The sequence below is a fragment of the Scardinius erythrophthalmus genome (assembly GCF_964197995.2).
Source record: "Scardinius erythrophthalmus genome assembly, chromosome: 6".
Classification (NCBI taxonomy): Eukaryota; Metazoa; Chordata; class Actinopteri; order Cypriniformes; family Leuciscidae; genus Scardinius; species Scardinius erythrophthalmus.
Window position 1 is genome coordinate 17,614,724 of NC_138226.1, and position 19,320 is coordinate 17,634,043.

At 41.2% G+C, this 19,320-nt stretch overlaps 1 protein-coding gene across 2 annotated transcripts in view; it reads left to right on the forward strand.

The window, feature by feature from the left end:
• Positions 1-1,543: 1,543 nt before the first annotated feature.
• The window catches only part of klf7b (Kruppel like factor 7b), a 43,256-nt gene continuing 25,479 nt past the window's right edge, over positions 1,544-19,320 (forward strand). Inside the window, exon 1 of one of the 2 annotated variants that reach the window (XM_081368403.1) lies at positions 1,544-1,993. In XM_081368403.1, the coding sequence (XP_081224529.1) occupies positions 1,892-1,993 (102 nt within the window). In that variant the 5' untranslated portion in view covers positions 1,544-1,891. The remainder of the gene's footprint in view (positions 1,994-19,320) is intronic. The other variant, XM_081368404.1, reaches the window with a different exon arrangement.

Genomic DNA, 19,320 nt, shown 5'->3' on the forward strand with positions numbered 1-19,320 from the left:
AATGGAAGGCTATGCCATGCTAAATTGCTCTATCTACAGTATTTGTGAAATTCTTGCTAATTGACCAGTGATTTGTGATCAAAATGGTAGGCTATTAAAAAAAGACTAGGCTATTAAAAAAAACACACACAAAATATGTTGTCTATTTTTTTGCCCAGGAGTGTGTATATATTTATATAAATGAAGTATATATATATATATATATATATATATATATATATATATATATATATATATATATATTGACGCATTGTAAATAGTTGAGTTGTATATCATCATGTATAAAGCATGTATAAACCAAATAAAATAAAAGATCTGACTTGTGAAGTAGCCTATGTTATCCCACACTTGTATGTTCTGTCAGAATTCAACATCACAAGTCTGTTAATAGTAATAATAAATAAAGGATAGTATACAGTCAGCTATTATCGGGAAAAGGCGTAGACAGTTGATCAGGATAGAGAGATAGAGATAGAGACACAGAGAGACAGAGAGAGAGACAGAGAGAGAGAGAGAGAGAGACAGAGAGAGAGACAGAGAGAGAGAGAGAGAGAGAGAGAGAGAGAGAGAGAGAGAGAGAGAGAGAGAGAGAGAGAGAGAGAGAGAGAGAGAGAGAGAGAGAGAGAGAGAGAGAGAGCATGAGCCACAGACAGAGATAGACAGACGGATGGATGAATGAATGAGTGGTCACTTATACAGGTTTGCCAGGGGCAACGGTCATTATTCAGAAACATTATTCTGTTTTAGGTTTCTGTTATATGGTTTCAGGAATTAACAGCTTATAGAAGAGTTTATGGCTTGCGAAAAACATCCTGAAGAGTCAATTACCCTTTACACAACAATAGCCAGATCACTACTGCAAATCAATGCCATCAATTGCTGTAATAGTTGCAATTATAGATGCTCTTTGTGGTAATTTGTGCCATCAGAAGAGCTAAAACTCTAATTTCAAAGTGCTATGCCTCTTATTTCAAAATTCAAATATTTAAAGTATCCCTCATCCTGTCTGTGAACCACTCAATCCTAGTGATTGTGGAACATCTGAGAGGATCTTCACAGATTTTTTTTTTTTTCAGCACTTGCCTGTGCCTCAATATTAGCCTAGTACAGCACAACATCAATCTATTTTTCTAAACAACTGTTTCCAACTTTATCGGCAGTTCTGTGGTTACCCGTGTACAATTTCCAACTGATATGACTTCATAAAGAGTTAGAATTGCCTCACGTTTCAACTGCAACTTCTACTTCTGTTTGTTGCGTTCTCCCTGGCCGTATGAGAGACGCCAGCGCGCTGCCGCTGCTATATAGCTCTCTAAAAATAGCTCACCTTTCACTGCCTTCTACGGCCCGATTGACAAGCGTCCTGAGCCAATCACGCTATATTATTCAAATTATACTCCTCCTATTTGGCCATTTTAGCACCGCCTTACTTGGACGCCAGTGAGATCATCAACCCTATTTACCGTATATGGTCACGCACGGAATTGATTGACAACAAACCACGCCCCCTCTAGTTCCCTTGGCTTCCTCTAGCTCGCGAGACAGCGAGCCCAGCAACTTGCCTTGGTGATCCACGGCATTCAAGATAAAGGCTACCTGGAATTTATAGCGCAAAAGAGACAGAGGCAATGCGGAAATAGGTGGACAGTTCATGTCACCGATTTTGCATCCCACTCCCAGGCTGAGGATCTGAGAGTTCGCGGGGATTGCAATTAAGTGACAAGAATTATTTTTATTTTTTTCCTTCCTTTTCCTCAAAGCGCTTAAATTACCAGCTTTGAACTACACTTCACTGAGGATTTGAAACATTCTTTTTGCGTTTGGCAGTGGGCTGAGAAGTAAAAATATACCAGAGGATCAAGACTTTTTTTTTCTTCTTGTGAGCATCAACATGGACGTGTTGGCAAATTACAGTATTTTTCAGGAACTTCAGCTGGTGCACGACACGGGCTACTTCTCGGCGATGCCATCGCTGGAGGAGAACTGGCAGCAGGTGAGAGTTTGCGCGTAACTATTGGACTGTTAGTTCGCATAAATAAGCCGTGCTTATTTGCGCACATGGATCTAATGCAAACATTCACAACTTCACAGTGCGCGCGTATGTCTAAACACGCTGTTTCCTTGTACAAATTATTACGTGTAGTGGTTTATAGTGATGACGAAAGCGCTGTTTTACTGCTTTCATACTAAAGCATGTCTAGAACTCCGGTCTTTTTATTTCTACGAGCGAAAGTGATTATTATTAGTTAGACGAATAATCTATATGCTTTAAGGAATGAGACGCATATTAAGTACACTTCTCTGTTGTATACTCAAAGCAAAACAGATGTCAATGACAGAATAAGACACGAGATGATTCATGTGCATTATAGTCTACTTCTGACTGGATCTGACGTTTTGTTAAGGCGCACGTAATGTGGCCAGAGAAAATAAGGGCTTGGCTAACAATAAGCGAATTGTTATTAAATAATGCATTCGTCTGTCAGATAACTTAGTGTTTTTCAGCCCGACGATATCAAGAGCAGTTCCCGATCTTCATGTATTATGTATTACCTCCGCCGCGAGGGTGCGCGCGTGAGTGGATGTAAGGAGAATGCATCCAAATCACCCACTCCTGAGAGCTGGTGTGCATCTGTATGACAATTTGCTGACTCTTGAAGGGGGAGAGGTAATCAGTGATAATAGTGGTGTTTTACATTTTTATGATATCCCACTTAAGCCTTCTGGAAAAGCTGGAGATGATGCACATACGTGCCACTGGAACATAGTCATGTTTTTAAGTGATGAGGTCTTAATGTGATCAATGCAAATCAATTGCTTTGTGTTATTGGGTAATAATTGTTTTAGCAGCAAATATAGTAATAATAGCACCAGGATTTGGAAGTTTTATAAATTAAACGGCAGCAATTTAATGATAAGGACTTCTGGTAATCGATGTGGCGACGGACGCCTCTGAACGCATGCACTGGCTGTCTTCAGCTCATTGCAATTCCATGTGCTCAACTGCAGGGAAATGCAGTGAGTGGTTATTTATTGCTGATGTGTGAACTTGAAACATATCTACCCCCACCAGCAATTCAACCGGCACGTTTAATACAAATATTACCTGGTAGCAAATGCAAATGCAGACGTATTGGCATGAGTATAGAAGGAAAATACAGGTCTGGCAATCTCTTCTCGAAGTTTAGAACAGAGAAGAAATATGTTGTGCAGGAAGACAGACAGGTCTGGTTTATCTGCTAATTCTGGCATTAATTAACTTAAAGCATCATGGTCATATCAAATAATAGCATGCATGTGTACATGGGGCATTTATTCTCTGCAGTGTAAATTGACAGTCCAAGCACATATGGATCACATTTTTATATATATATATATATAGTGAGTATCAACTCGCATCAGAAGAGAAGCGGAACAACCACATGGAATCAGAAAAAATAAAGTTGAATCTGATGGCAAGAAAATGAACATGAAGAGAAAAAGGCCTATCTCTGTAGACAGGCTTTTTTCTTTGAGTAACATCATTGTTAAAGTTTGATTCTTTTACGAGTTGTGATAGTTTTAAAGTGTAGCCCTAGATCTGCCAGTGCAAGGTAAACAGCACCCTTTGAGAAGGAGACAAGATGGATAGCTGTGCTCGGCCCCTTGTGATTGGAGTATGAATCAGACCTTAATGGATGTGATATGGGTGAATTGAGTTTCAGAGCTCAGTCTTCGACCAGGGATGGGGCGCAAGGGTCACAGAGGGGAGAGTGACAGAGGTGATGTGCTCAGGGATGACGAGAGGTTGTCCACCGAACGTGCACTGCATCTATTCCCCACGAGGAACGCAAACTGCTGGCACTGTCTCCCCCAACTTGAACAAAGACGCTATCTTTCACTGTCAAGAAGAGACACAGAGGAGAGAGAAAAAAACAGAGGGAAAAGACAGAGAGGGCGGCTTGCTGTAATCACAACTCGCCAACCTTTCTTAGGGTAGAGAAGGGAGGGATTATTTTGGCGATGACCCGCAAGCAAGGTTAATTCAAAGAGCGGCTGTTTGTGCAACAAGAGAGCCCCTGTTGGCTCTCACCCCCCTCCTCAAGCAGTGCCACCCAGTATGACTCTCAGAGCTCATCACTGGAGGCTGCAAGAGCAGGTGGAGTGGCCTGGGGAATGAGGCAGAGGCAGTAAACACCACCATTAGAGGCAGTCAAGGCAGCCTGGCCAATTAGTAAGGATCACCTAAGAGACGGGTTGGGGGGCTGAGTCTGTTTGTCTGCATCCATCCATCCATCTGTCCTCCATCAGCTAGCGCACCACGTGGGCCTTTGTTGGTGTGTCCTTCTCTGACAAGAAGGCCTTTTTGTGGGTCACAGCAAAAATGGGTCACTCTCTGTCTCTTTGTCTACAAAGTCTGGCAGACCTGTCCTTACAGCACTCTTCTTCTCGTCATCAAGTGTTTTGTTCAGAAAGTTTTAATTGCCATCAGTAACTCCAAATGACTTCTACTGTAAGTGTTGCAGTCTGAACCCATGATACTTGGCTGTCCTGATAATCCCAGCAAAACCTAAGACCTACTCTTTTTTTCCCCTGTTCTATCAATAGCTTTCATGCTAAAGGTTGAGAAAAAGAATCTGAGAAGTGGTGAACTTCTCAAAGCTCACTGGCAGCTGGAGGGCAGACGACTGACCCACAGAAACGCATCACAGTCAGTAGAACTGGAACACGTCTGAGCAGGGTCACGTAAGCCCCTGAGAGAAGCTGCAGGACGCAGCTATCTGAGATGAAGGCAGTGCAGCGCTCAAACGTTGAGACTGGTCTGTCCCAGAGAAGCCCAGTTTGACAAGATAATGAATCACACTGCATGCATATTCTGTGCTGTGAGTTTTTGCATTTCACAGCCCAGTAATTTTTCGAAACAAAGGGCTGGATCGTTAGGTCGGTGGATGGGGGTTGAGAAAGAGGCTACAAGATAACATTAAAAATGTATTTCAATTGAGTCAGGCTACGTCAGTGCTCCAAGTGGAGGTTCCACACCTGATTGCTGGAGCCTAACATCCTTGCCCCTACGCTTTCTTGCTAATTCCCCCCTGCAGCCCATGGTGCAGGCAGTTGGCCTGCTTTAGCTTCCATCCATGCTTTTATCACATTCCTTCTCTATCCACATTGAGCTTGCTCCAGCTGAAGGCATTCAAACTTTCTCTGGGCAGTGAACACTGAAATGTGCATTATGTAATACCCTGAGGAACACAGCTGCTTTCTCACAGTGTATCTTCTGACTGCACAGACCTTTTCTGCTCTCTTTCTGCAATTGGCAAAGCTCCAGGACACCAAAGTAATGGCCAAACGCATTACCTTGTTGACGACACCAGAGAAAGCTCCCCTGAAGCTGTAGAGTGAGTGGTAACATTGCAATGTCTTCAGAGTCTTCAGATAATGTACTAAGCTCCTACTTATCTACTGGGAGACTTGCAGGTTTAGGCAAAGAAGGATCCTTGTACACCCTCAAAGCTTTGTGCTGCATTTTTAGATTCAACAGCCTGAATTTTGTCAGTGGTGATGTCCTCACTGACTGACCTTACTCTGAGGGAAACACCTTGGCATTCAACCTCAAACCTGTTCTACCGGCCTCTCTTTGAAGTGTTAACAGGTCTATCAGTACATGCTGATGCTCAGGCATGCGTTGAAATATAAGGACTCCCACGTCAAGATAAATAAGCTGTCAAAAAGTTATCTTACACAGATATGCAGTGCATCTGTGGAGGCTTGGCTACTCTGACACATCCCTTCCCCTCCAACAGTTTTGACCTCACTGGCCCCTGCTGAACCAGTCAGCAAGCTCCATTAGTCACTATGTTGTTGGTACACACTTTTGACCCACAATGGAAAGTGCCTGTCCCTCTGTGTGATCCTATTGCTGATTTTGAGTTTTATAACTTAATTGATCTCGTCAGCTTTCCACTGGATTATCGACTGGCCCATATAATGGCAGGGATCGGCGAGCAGACTGCATTCATAAGTCACCACTGTGTTGGTATTAGTATGACATCATAAACCAACCCATTGTTCTGGGCATTTCCCGTACGCTGCCTCTGCCAGTGACTAGACAGGTCAAAATCAAGAACTGTCTGGGTTTAGTACAGACTTTGAATCACTGTCAAGTCATCATCGGAGATTGCAAAAGAGTTGACTATTTTTCTTCCTGCCTACCTATTTCTCTCTAATGATTCAGATTTTATGGTGTGCAGTCGAAATGCACTTTAAAATTCTGTGTCAGACGAAAGCAATAATTTGGCATTTTTAAAAGTGTTATGTCAATCTTTTGTCAGACTAAAATCATATTAGTCTGATTTTTGAGAAGTTTTACTAACAGACCTGGATAAGACAGTTGTAGCTAAGCTTTGTTCAAGCATATATACAAGTTAATCTGACTATAATTTACCTCGGCTTTGTGCACTTGCTCCAAAGTTGCAGGTGACATGCAACATGTACCCTTCAAATAGTAGGTTACACATTGTTTCATGTATACTTGGACAGATTGAAACGACTACTATTCGATTTCACAAAAACCCACTGTAGCTCAAATATTACTATAAACAATCTTAGTGACTACTGCAAAAGTGTAGCTCCCAGACACAGCAGATCACTCAGCCCCCAGACAGCTGACAGTAATTAGGCAGTAGTGAGGTGCAGCAGGGGTCTTTCATGTATAGGGCTGAACTAGGTTTCCCTTTGAAGTGGGGGACCTTTCAGTCACATTCTCCTTTTACGTTTGAGTAAAGTTCATACTAAGCTTTAGCACAGGCTGCTTCTGATGCAACCTAGCAATTTCATGTTGAATTCCATCTCTTTGTTAAAAAAGCTGTAACCACGAGCATGCATGACAGGTCTGGGCAAACTAATAAATAACAAGCTGTGGAAATTATAGAGGAAAAAAAAAGCAATACCCGACTCGACTATTATTCTGTGATTTTGAGTTACTACATTAAAGTGAAACAGCTTTCACAAGATCATTAGCATTTGAAGCGCAGCCCTAGCTCACCTTCATGTACACTGTGTGCCCTGTTTACCAAATATCGTTCACCATGAAATGTGGCAATTGCTCTATAATTTATTCTCAGCACTAGAAGTAGATCAAAGACGGCATCAAACTGGCAGTTGGTAGGTTTTTGAACAGTCAAACATAGGTTTGGTGAAATGAGAAATTGGGGGATAATTAGCATCTCCAGAGAACACAACCTTCAACAAACTCACGGGCTGAAAAAATGCTAAGAGATATATATAATAATGTCAAATATTCCAGGATGTTTTTCCATTACAATGACTTGAAATGTACAATGTCACAAGAGAGGAAACTGCAGCATTTTTTTTGCCACATGGTATGAAATGGTATGGTATAAAACCACAGAAGTGTATATAAGGCACATAGTACGCAAACACAATCAGGAACATAAAATAGCTGAGGAAATAAGTATGAAAACAACAGTGCAAAAGTGATTAAAAGTAAGGAAATATACAACTATTATAAGCTAGGGGAGTTAAATATTAAACTTTGGACTGCATTTCAAGGAAGCATTGTAGTTTCCCTCAAGTTGAAGTCAAATATATCCCTCAGAAACCCAAACCAGTGCATTAATGATGAGATCATGTAAATGAATGTTATGAGAAACGCTGAGCAATACTGATTATGTTAAACAGCCTATCCATTTCCAGTAACCATTGGAAGTGATCTCACTCTCGATCTGGCCACGCAAGCTCTGAGACGCTAATGGTCCATGCTTATCTTCACTGAGAGTGTCTGTTGTTTGTCTAACTGTGTGTCACCTACAATACGGGCACAAGGAAATGTGTGGTCGCATATGCTGCCTAAGGAACTGCAGATGATTCACAGCATGCAGTTGATTCTCAGATTCTAAGGATGCATTCCAGATCTTTCTCCAGGAAACGTGTGTACATAACCTATAGTTTCTTGGGTAGGCCTAAATGTTTATGATTTTTGACCCAATAGTAGTGCACGCTAGTTGCATCCATGCATTCAACATGTTAATTATCCCCATGCCTCCGAGTGATTGCTGATGGAGGTGGTATTGTTATGGAGGGATCAAGAGCTTTTCAGGGGCCATGATTGAGTAGCTGTTGGATGGTGCAGACGGTGTGGGTCATTTGTCTGCCGTCTCTCGAGAGTCTTTCAGCCCATGGAGATGAGAAGTAGTACTAGGATGGACAGAGAGAGAAAAAGACAGAGAAAGATGAGTGTTTGGAATGCATCTTTATGCATGAGTCCTATCGTCCCCCTTGGTCTCGATGGAGAGGCAGTTTAGCCACTCAAGGATTTGATTAACAGGCTGAGAGGAACCAGCCATTTTTCTCTAAGTGCAAGTGCACACACAGGCATAGAAACTCCGACTAACAGCCTGATGATATCTCTCACACCACCCTGAAAAAAAAAACAAAAAAAAAGGAGATTGGAAATCAATACTTTCCCATTGCAAATGGTACCTCAATGCTGTTTGAGACGGCAGCACTCCTTTTTCTGCAAAAATGAGAGTTGCATAAACCAGGAGGGCATTTGGTATGAATAATAAATATGATATTTTGTGTATTCCAAACCAGCTATAAGTAGACCTGCAGAATGTCAAGGTAAAAATAAAGAAATGAAGAGAGAAAAGAGCAGAGGAGGAAAGTAAAGGATGTCTCATGTTTATTCAAGTGCTCCTGATGTGAGATTCAGCTCTGACGGTCCTGCACTCGTTCTAGCCTCTTGGCCTTCTGGAATTTCCCTGCACTGATATTGTCCAGATGGGAATGCGCAATAAGGCCAACCTAAGACTGCTGCCAGACTGTCTAATATTCATAATCTTCAGCTAGCCAATGTCAAATTTAAGCCATGTCATCTTGGTTTTTTTTTTTTGTTTTTTTAAGAAATTTGCCCTAAACAATACAAAAATACACTTAGAACCAAAAAAGCACATTACACTCAAAAACAACTGACAATAATTGAGAAGTCAGTCAGTGCAAACAAATCTTGTCACGTCACCATGTTTGACATCACAGCACTAAAACATACACAACCTACTCTATCATGTACACATCACAGTTCTTTGTATCCAGATGTAAAATTCAATTTAATTCACATTTATTTGTATAGCGCTTTTCACAATACATATCATTTCAAAGCAGCTTTACAGAAAATCCATGTGCCTTCATTACAATTTAAAGTGATCTGTTATCAGAGGCGACTGTGTCTTTCCATCGATATCAAATTGTAATTTTTTTAGCATGCAGATGTTGTAGCAACACTACTGGTTAATGTGAATCATATAATGCATTTCCTCTTGAGTAATTTGGAGTCTTCTGTCTAGTGGAGATTGTGATTTCATATTGGGTTTCAGAGTGGCAGGAAACTCAGGTCTGAATCACCAAACACCTGTTGTCAAGCTGCCAAACAGGAGTGGTGAGCTCATTGTTTGTTTTGGTGGTGGTGAGACACAATAAGGACACAGGTCACAAGACCCATTAAAACACAATGACCAAACAACAGGTACTTTTCCACTAGGTATAACGTGGATTTAGGTTGTGTTTTGTGACCTTGAGACAACTTGAAGTAAAAATTTGTGAATTAATACACTGGCTGGGCTCGTTGATAATTTGATGTAAGTTTATTAAAGTGCAAAGGGATATATTGGGGTTTGTTTTGTTGGAATGTCACAGAGATTTTGATTAATATTATATTTTGATTTATAACAATACTTCAGTAGTTCTGATCAATCATACTGCACACTTACCAAATGAAGTATACTTGACTGGGCCTTAGCAGATCTGTGGAAGCAGCATCTAAAACAACACAATAAAAATATTTAGAAATTTTACAATCCAATTCAATCACACGGATACCTTTTAATAAAATATGTATTCATTTGGAACAATGTAGTCCATGTAAAAACATCTCTCATCTGTGTAGAAGCACTTGTCTGTTGTGATTATTGATATGATTCACAAAACTGCTAAATCCAGTGTTTCTGAAAGGAAATCAAGCTCAATAAGGGCAAACAGGGCAAACAGAATAATAATCCCAGAATAATGCTCTCTTTTGTGCACTGAAAGAAAAGTATAGTAAAATGTAGTAGACACATTCTCATGGACGCTGTAGGCTATGCAAGAGTCTTATAGATGCAAAGAGACATTAAAGTTGCAATCAGACATTTGAAATAAAACAGGGAAAAATATCAATTTAAAATAAATGTTAATAATTTAAATTTCTTGAGGGAACTGAGGGTATCACAGTTTGAGAACCACTGTAGCCTATCATACCCAGCTTGCCTTTTAATTTGGACTGAACTATATCGTTTCTTGTGGGTTATAGAAAACAGAAAATATCATTAACACAAGTCAATGGAAAGTTGACCATGAAGTCCCACCATGATGTTGAAAACAAACATCTGTGTGTGAGTGCATATTTGCATATCGTCTCTCTCTGATGGTCACATGATCTGGCTCACTCCAGCCTCCTGTTGTGCCAGTCCAGTTTCACTACACTTGCTCATTTTCACTTGCTCTTTCTTTTCCTCCTCTCGTTCATTCTCTCTTGCTCTCTTACCCCTTTTGACCCTGTCTGCGGTTCACCTTTTAAAGCACAGCCACTGATTACAGGACATTTTGCATGATGTGGTCTGTTCAAATGTGAAAAATCCTACGCATATCTGGATTCATAGAGTTGTATGTCCAAAATAGAAGGCATGTTAATTTATAGCACAATCATCATATTAGGCACTTGAGATATTTTATGCAAAATAATGAATAGTATTAAAATAGGAAAGCAGTACAACCACGTCTCTGTGATGCAATCTGTTCATGTGGAGGTCAAAGCAGGTGGATGCCTCTTATGTTGAGAGGTGTGCAGGCAGGATTGGCGTACATCACCCTCACAGAGCCCTCCACCTAACTAACAGCTCTGCTCAGTAATTACATGGGGAGAAAATAAAAAGGGCAGATGCCCCCCTGGCACCGGGCACACAACCGGTGTGTGTTCAACCTGGCGGTGTGGAAGAGCATACTGCTAATACACTAGAGAGCTGACTTTGAGCACAGTTCAGAAGGAAGGACCGCCCCATCAAGCACACACAAAGAATGTTTGCGGTTCTGCTCTTCGAAAGCGAGTTTCGAAGTGTGCTGTTACCACTTCCTCCCCATTCGTTGCCAATTCAGTGGAGGAAACCAAGCCCTTGTTTACTGACGGGATTCTCCACTATCGCCCACCCCCCACCCGCAGGCCTCCCTTTCCTTCCCCCTGCCCCAAAAGTTGCTCCCTCCACATGGACAACTGCCAACATCCTCTCCATTCATCAACCCAACAGCCGTACTGTTACAGTTATACTGGTTACAGCCCCTTATGATGGTTGCTAAGCTGGTGCAAGTACCATATTGTGTAAGCTTTATTTTAAGCCTTTTATTTTAGGCAGGCCAGACCTTCTGTAAATTGTGCCAGGTGCCATACTGTATACCTGATATAGCTCTGGCTAAGGATCTGCATTGCTCTGCTTGTTTCTCCTTGAGGCGGCTCTGAGCTGCTCTGCTGTGAGACCCACCTGTTCACATTTGCTGGCATGCTTCGCTTTTCCACCAAACTCAAACAAAAGCTGAATCCTAATAAAGCTGAGTAAAATTTTTAATGGGTTGTTAGATAAAATTAGATAAAGTTAATAAGAAATAAAGTCAAATTGATTGTGAGATTATATAGTTGTTATTGTGAAACCTAAAATCGTAGTGGGAGAAATGAAGTCAGGTCATAAATAAGTCTCAGTTAGTATAAACAATACCAAACAAAGGTTTAGGGTCAGCAAAAAGTAATACCTTTGTTCAAAGAATCTTAAATTCACAAAAAATAAATAAATAAATAAATAATTATATGTATATATATATATATATATATATATATATATATATATATATATATATATATATATACATACACACACACACACATACATATATATTACATAGCTTCCCAATTGCTCTTATTATTCCTTTTGTATAAAAATATTGCTCATCTTGAAAAGTGTAATGCGTTTATAAATCTTTCTTAAATTGGAGCTGCCCTAACAAACACAATTCTCCCCACCACGTCCACACTACACTCAAATGTGCTTTCGTCCTGAACGTTGTGCAATGCGAGTCCTGCTGAGTGGTTTTGGGGAAGGAGTTTGTTATGGCTCAGTTAAATGGGTCATGTGCTGAGGACCAGCGACCTTGGAGCATTTGTCCTGCTCATTGAGACATTCAGCCTTCTCCCTTTGTTTTGCACAGACAGAGACCCACTTTCAACCATTTGCTCCTAAATCTTATCATTGCAACATAATTTATACAAAAATTGTCTGTAATAACAATTATTTTTAGTGTTTTTGGTGGAGTTACCAGGTTCTTTTAGCACCGCTTTATCAAAGCACCTGGTGTATGTATATGCTATAAGAGCGCAGTGGGTGCGAACGCAATGGAATTGAAGTGCAAAAATGGCAGTGATTGTAAGGTGTTTGCAGTCAAGAACGTAAAGTCTGCCTTCTCTGAAGGCGAGGCTGAGCCAGTGTACAGCTATGTGGGTCGGCTGCTATTTTAATCTGTAATGTTGCCGGGAATACCTGAGGGAACAGCCCGGCTCTGTTGGAATGGGGGCTTGTCTGTGTGCAAGTGCCAGTTTTTGTGTGTATGCATAGGTATGGCGGGTTGCAGCGCGCAGATCAGAAAGGTTGTTTAAAGATTTGCGTTAGTATGAGAGATGCCTACTGGGCACCTCTCTTAGGTTCAGTGGAGCAGGCGGCATATAAGTGGGCTTTTAAGCATGGGCCACTGCACCAGGCAAACCCAGCAGAGACTAGCCAGCATCTGCGCACACGTGAACGCATCACGCTGGCACTCCTGCTCTTACGGTACCCTCCCCCCTCAGGCGATCCTCAAACAGGCCAACAGCTCAATTGTATATTTTGAGTGCCTGTGACTCATCTCTTGCGCTACAATATTCAGGATGAGATCACCCACTTTGTCAAATGCAAAGTGTTAAATGTGCCCGACTGCACTGTAGATTCCAGTAAAATGATGAGGTAATGCCTGAGATCCATCATGGAGTCGCTACCTCGTCCTAGCAATGATGCTGTCATTGCGTTCGTGACCTTGTGATAATCAGCAATGGTTTGGGGAATTTTGGCAAGGTGGTGCCAGAGCTCCCGTACTGGGCTCCCTGCAGTGCAGACAGGTGTGGCGGCAGCAGGAGCACCTGCCGTTCAGCCGTCCCACCACGTCTGCAAGCCCGGTGGCTTCAAAGCATGGCTGTCCCAGAGAGAAAAACTCAGCACAGTCAAGTGCAACTTCGCATGCCCACATACACCATGCACACTTGGCAAAGGTCTCCCTCTCTGCTGCTTCCATTGTAGTCAGGAATTAATAGACTGCAAAGGCATTCATCAAGTCCCAGTTAGGTTTCCTTTTATGTCACTGTAGCAGTCTTGTCAGATGCTGGTAATTGGGTTCAAAGTGCCATCACAGTAAAAGGCTGTGTGGGAGTGAGTCAGAAGGGGCGGGCCCTCGCCGTCTCAGGTGACCTCACTCTCGGCCCAGCTGCTCCAGAGTGCAGGGAGTAGGGAGGGAGGAGGTGGGGGATGAGGTCATTCTTTTGCTGGGAGTGTGTGGGCTGGATTTGCGTAGGTGTCTTTGTGTGCGTGTCTGCATGCATGAACGATAGACATTGGAAGAGATAAGGCTGGAGATTTTGGAGCGGACTTCTTGACATTGAAAAAAAGAGAAACAAACGAAATGCTAAATGAAAAGCTTAGGGTCTGATATCGGTCAGCGTCGATTAAAGAAAATGAAAAATCTTTTTAAAAATCTAATTATGTCTTTGTATTCATGTTGGTTTCATATTTTTAGAAATCTCAGTTTATTTACAAATTTCAAGAAAAGCTTAGTGGCACAGTGTGTGTGTGTGTGTATCATGAATAATTGATTCATAAATATCATTAAATTTTGGGTACGTCACACCTGATTATATTTTACAACCTGAACTAATCGCCTTGTTATAAAAAAGGTCAAATTATCTTATATTTTAAAAATATACCAAAATGAAAAATAAAAACGCGCTCATATAAGAGGACAAAAATTACAACACTGACCCATATGCTCATACTGCAAAAGGTGCACTGCAAAGTCCATTTAAAAATAAATAAATAGATAAAGACACTAGTTTCACCCACACAGGGGATTTCATCAGGACACTGTTTCGTCGCAAAAATTCGCCGCCGTCCACTGCTCCTCACAATAAAAGCTTTTATGCATCAGTTCATGATCAAATGCTCCCTCCCGCCTCACTTCATTTATGGCTGACTGGCAGAGTGGCAGGGCTTTGTGTCTGTTGTTAGAGAGATGAGCTGGGCTGATAGCCACGTGGAGAGAACAGGACAGCCCACAAGGATTGAGACGTCACAACACAGGGGCGGCTTGCCATTGCATATTCCAAGCACGCATGGGAGCGCTATCAGATCATAGGAGGTATCGGTGAAACAGACATCTGATTCGAGGTGTCTATGATCGATGCCAGCATTTTAAAAGCTAAGAGAGGCTATTGTTTCATTGTAAATCCTCCCGTACACGTCGGTGATGAGACATCTAGATGGAAAGGACAATTTCTCTGCTAGCATGTAACAAAGTCATAGAAGGTTCTCTGAGAGATTGCTTTTGCGATTTTTATTGCAGTCGTCAAAGCTCTAACTCTCCTCTCATGACAGACGACATCCTCATCACTCCAGCTTACATACTTCGGAAGCATCCAGCAAATAGCAATACTGTGATTTTCGTAAACATCCCCAGAGATGGGCTTTCAAAGACAGGATTTGTGTTTACCTTCCTCGTACATGAAAGCAGGAGGAAGAGAGTCTAGAAAAGAGCAAAGGAGTTTGTTGTCCCATAAAATACCAAATACCAGTTGTGCAGAGTCTGTGTAATTACCACACTGCAGGATAATTATAAAGAGGACAGATTCAGGGATGAAAAAGCCATTTACGTGCACTTAAGTGAGCGATGGCAATTAACTGGGATGCCTATCCCGGTACTGAGAAATTGGGATGGAAATCCTCGCAGTCAGTTATCACACAAACCAGAAACGACCGGCCTTCTCCTATCTCTTGGAGGTGAGCCTCGCAAACAGGCTCGAGCAAGTTGTTTAATTTTTTAAGCGGCTTTGCTAATCTGCATTCTTCATTTTGTTTTGGAGCCTTTCGTGCGTAAAAAATCCCCGCAGCACAAAGACTGGTGGGGGCAGCTGTCGGGTTGGGAGGGGTCTTGAATTCCTGTTATCATAACTGCCTTTGTCCATCACAGCGGCCAGATCCAGGGGCTAAGTTGGAGATTGGACAGGTTACCATATCCATTCCCCTCAGGGTAGCGTGCCCGCACTTGTCCACACCGATTCCAGCCAGAAAATTTGTCCTGGCCGATCTTTTTGTGTGCTTATCAGCAGGATTGCAGCCAGATCATGGAGGCCCAGTGGGGTTACATAACTTCTCTCTGCTCCAGTCATTGCATCTGCAGCAAGGCATGGACCCCTGCATCCCATCTATGCAATTTCCTTTTCCATTTCCTTTCAGCTGGCTGGCCAAGCCGTTGTGCGTGCTACTCGCATGGGATAGGAACCTCAGATAGATGTAGTGTTTCCTCTCCACGAGAGCTCCTTGTGGAGCCTCCAGCTCACATCCTGTGGTTTATTACAAAGAATCATCCAGGGTTATATATAGCATAAGGTTACACTGTTAAACCCATATGTTTGACCATGCTTGGCTGTCAGAGTGATGCACCGAAATGAACATTTTTGGCCGAAAATGAAAATTCTGGATACATTGGGCTGAAACTAGAAACTAGAAAATGGCCAAAATAGTCCAATATACTGTAATTAAATATTCTATTTAATATATTGTTATATATTATAATGTATTTATAAGTGATTACACTTCTTTATTCATAAGTCATTACTACAAATTGTATTATATCTGCGTTAAATTGATCAAAAGTGACTGTAAAAACTTAAATGGCTACAAAAGATTATTAAAAAAAGAATAATAAAGATTTTAAATAAATATTTTTGAACAAACTTATAACTTGAACTTTCTAGTTAAAGAATGCTGGGAAAAAAATATAATGTTTTACAAAATTTTAAGCAGGACAACTGTTTTTAACAGCACGTTAACGCAATTATAAATATTTAACGCAATTAACGCAGCATTCATTTTTTCTGTCATCCTTTTGGCTAGCATTACATTATATGATCACGCTCTTATTCATGCAAATGCTTTTAGCGCTCTTATTCATGCAAATGCTTTTAAACCATTCAAGAGTGACAAGACAAAAGAGAACGCATCTGTGAATGTCCTGTCTGTGACACACACGATTCACAGAAAGACGCGCCAGAATAGAGTTCTCTTTTGCACTTGAACGAACAACAACACACAGAATTGTGCCAAAATGCCAGTTTTCTAGTATTCTCATCAGAGCAGTCTTAAATGAGTTAAATAACATCATAAATGAACTTAAAGAGTTGTAAGAAAATGAGATGCACGCCAGATCCACATGGCGGCAGGTCTTAAAGTGACAGCAGCCTATTAAACCCGCTGCTGTGATATCTGTCATTAATGTTAATCAAAGAACAAAGGTAACAGAGAAAATTGTAACTTTAATAAGGATTCATCTATATTTAATTAATAATTTATGCAGTTAAGACTATAAAGTGTTTAAGAACTTTATCCAATTTATGTATTTCCTACCTATTAGACAGGTAGGAAGGCCACAGGTAAATATTACATTTATTATAATGGGTTTATGTGAAGATTGTTTTAAGTTCACTTAAATTAAAAGTTGTTCTTTTTTTAAAGCCTAATAAATGTTGAAATTGATAGCTTTCAATTATACTGTAATGTTGAATGTCTATCATTAATGTTTTTTTTTTTAAATAATCTGTTTCTTAGAAACATCAGTACCAGTTTTAGTATCAGCGATACTGGCCTTCATTCATAAAAAGATGCCATTACAACAAATATTTAAAATATACTGTCTTTAAGTTGTTTAACAGTGGTTTCTAAACCAATATTTCGACCAAAATATCCTTGTTACACACATTAAATATGCTTATACAAGGGCAATGCAACACAGCATTGAATAAGCCTGTTTTTAGCAGCACTGCTTTTTTTTTTACTTACCAAAGACATTTATCAATCTATTTATCAGACAGTCCCCACTACTGACTCTGGTCAATGAATAAGACTGGGCTTTTCACTTCTCCCCTGCTGTTCCTTGACTAGATGTGAATTTCCCATGGTTTTATGCCACACTGCAGGGCATAGAATGCAGAGAAGTCTGACTGATAGTCCCTACAGTGGGATAGAGGTAATGAGAGCACCTGCTGGGTCCCTGGCTGAGGCTCCGTCCTGCAGACACAGACAGACAATGATAGAGAGCTGACACAGTGAACCTGAAGTCCTTGCAATCCAAAGTCATGTGGGCTATTGCTTTGCAGTGACATAACTGAGAATGAAAAGAAACAACCCTTTCACACCAATGCCAGAGCTGTCACGCCAGGGTAATTTTAATCTTCTCTCCATGTGGCTTCCTGCTTGTATTGCACATAACAGAAGTGCTGATGTATGGGGTAGAATCAAAAGACAGATCTCAAGACAAAAATATTTAAATCCAATAATAGCATTAAAGCAGCGCTATGCAGTTTTGGCAATTTCTTCGCTGTTTTCTCGCTTTTTGCTCGCGGGTTTCTCTATAGAGCTCCCCCTACAGCTTCGGAATGGATATTTGACAACACTGTCGTCAAAACTCGTTGGCGACTCTCCCCCCTCCCATGTTCTCCCTCTGGTCATGTGCATTTGTTTTCAAAGAAGCCGGTGAACGCACAGAGCCATGTCCACTGAGGTATGTAAGATACACAGAAGGCTAGCATATAAATGTTTAGATGGTGTATGTGTGCAGTGTCGTAAAGCAATCCGTTACATCGCGAGACCTGATATCACGCGTTACTTCCAAACGCTGAGGCCGGCGGCCCACCAGCCCAAAGTTGCAATGGTGGTTTTTACGCTCACAGGCGCTAGGGGGTTGCAAGAAGACCACCATTCAACCTGAAAAAAGTCATATAACCATTCCAATGACTCTGAAGCTGTTCAGTTAAGGTAAATTAAGCTAAAAAACCTGCATAGTTCACCTTTAAATTCAAACAGCTTCCTTCAAGAAGTTTTATTTTAAATACGATGTCAGCAGGAGCTAAGTTGCAAGAATTTGTGTTTAATATCATCAATTTAATGGGCACAATCATTTATAGTGCTTCAAATATGTTCCTGTGTTTATCACCACAACCGAGATGAGACATTCTTGGTGAAATAAAGAGAACTCTTTATGTCTCCTAGGGGTATAGACCTTTACAAGTGCCTGATAATGGGACTGCAGCTGAAATTGACTCCCTTGGAGAACTTGGCCTATTAGTCATGTCTGTTGCCTGTTAAAGTATGGTATGTAACCAGAGATCTCTATACAATACCCAGAGGGCCATGCATCTTATGATACAAAACGCCCTCCAACTCAGCCCCCACTTCCAGCTTGCTCCTTGACGGCCAGCTCTCTTTTGTTTCCTCTTGTTCTCTTTTGTCTCCATGTGTTGTATCCCCCCACCCATGTGGCATTCTCTTTGCATTGAGTAATGAAGATTAGCCTGGCATCAGTCACAATAGACCCCCCCCCCCATCACTAGTATCCCTTACTTAGACTCCCCAATCTTATAACAAGCTGTTAACCCCATTTAAAAATGTCCCCTTTCAATCGGCTTGTGACGGGGAATAATCCAGCCCAAGCGATTTAATGAAAACCGCTGTATCCTGATTAGATTACCCCAATGCCGCCAGCCAGTGGCCATTAGCCGACCCTGTACACAGATAAACAGCAGCCCCGCTCCACAAATCCAGTTAAAAGAAGACGGAGAGAGGTTTTCTGAGGCTCAGCTCGCCTCTTACCAGCCTACAGTCTTACTGCCTTTGTCAGTGGGATTATCCCCCCATTTGGCACATCTATGGAAAGGACTCATTCATGTCCTCCTGTACCCACTCTATCCATTATTGTGCTTGCTCATTGCTCTATCATTGTGCTAATCGTGATCTTCTATGGCATATCTGTGAGGAAGATTTAAGTTTTATGTGATTTTTAACGAGCATTCTTACATATTGGTAAATCGTAAAGACGCATTAATGTTGAAATTGTGACCAATGGAGGATGTTTATTTATTATTATTATTTTCTGTTAATTATGGCCTAATCA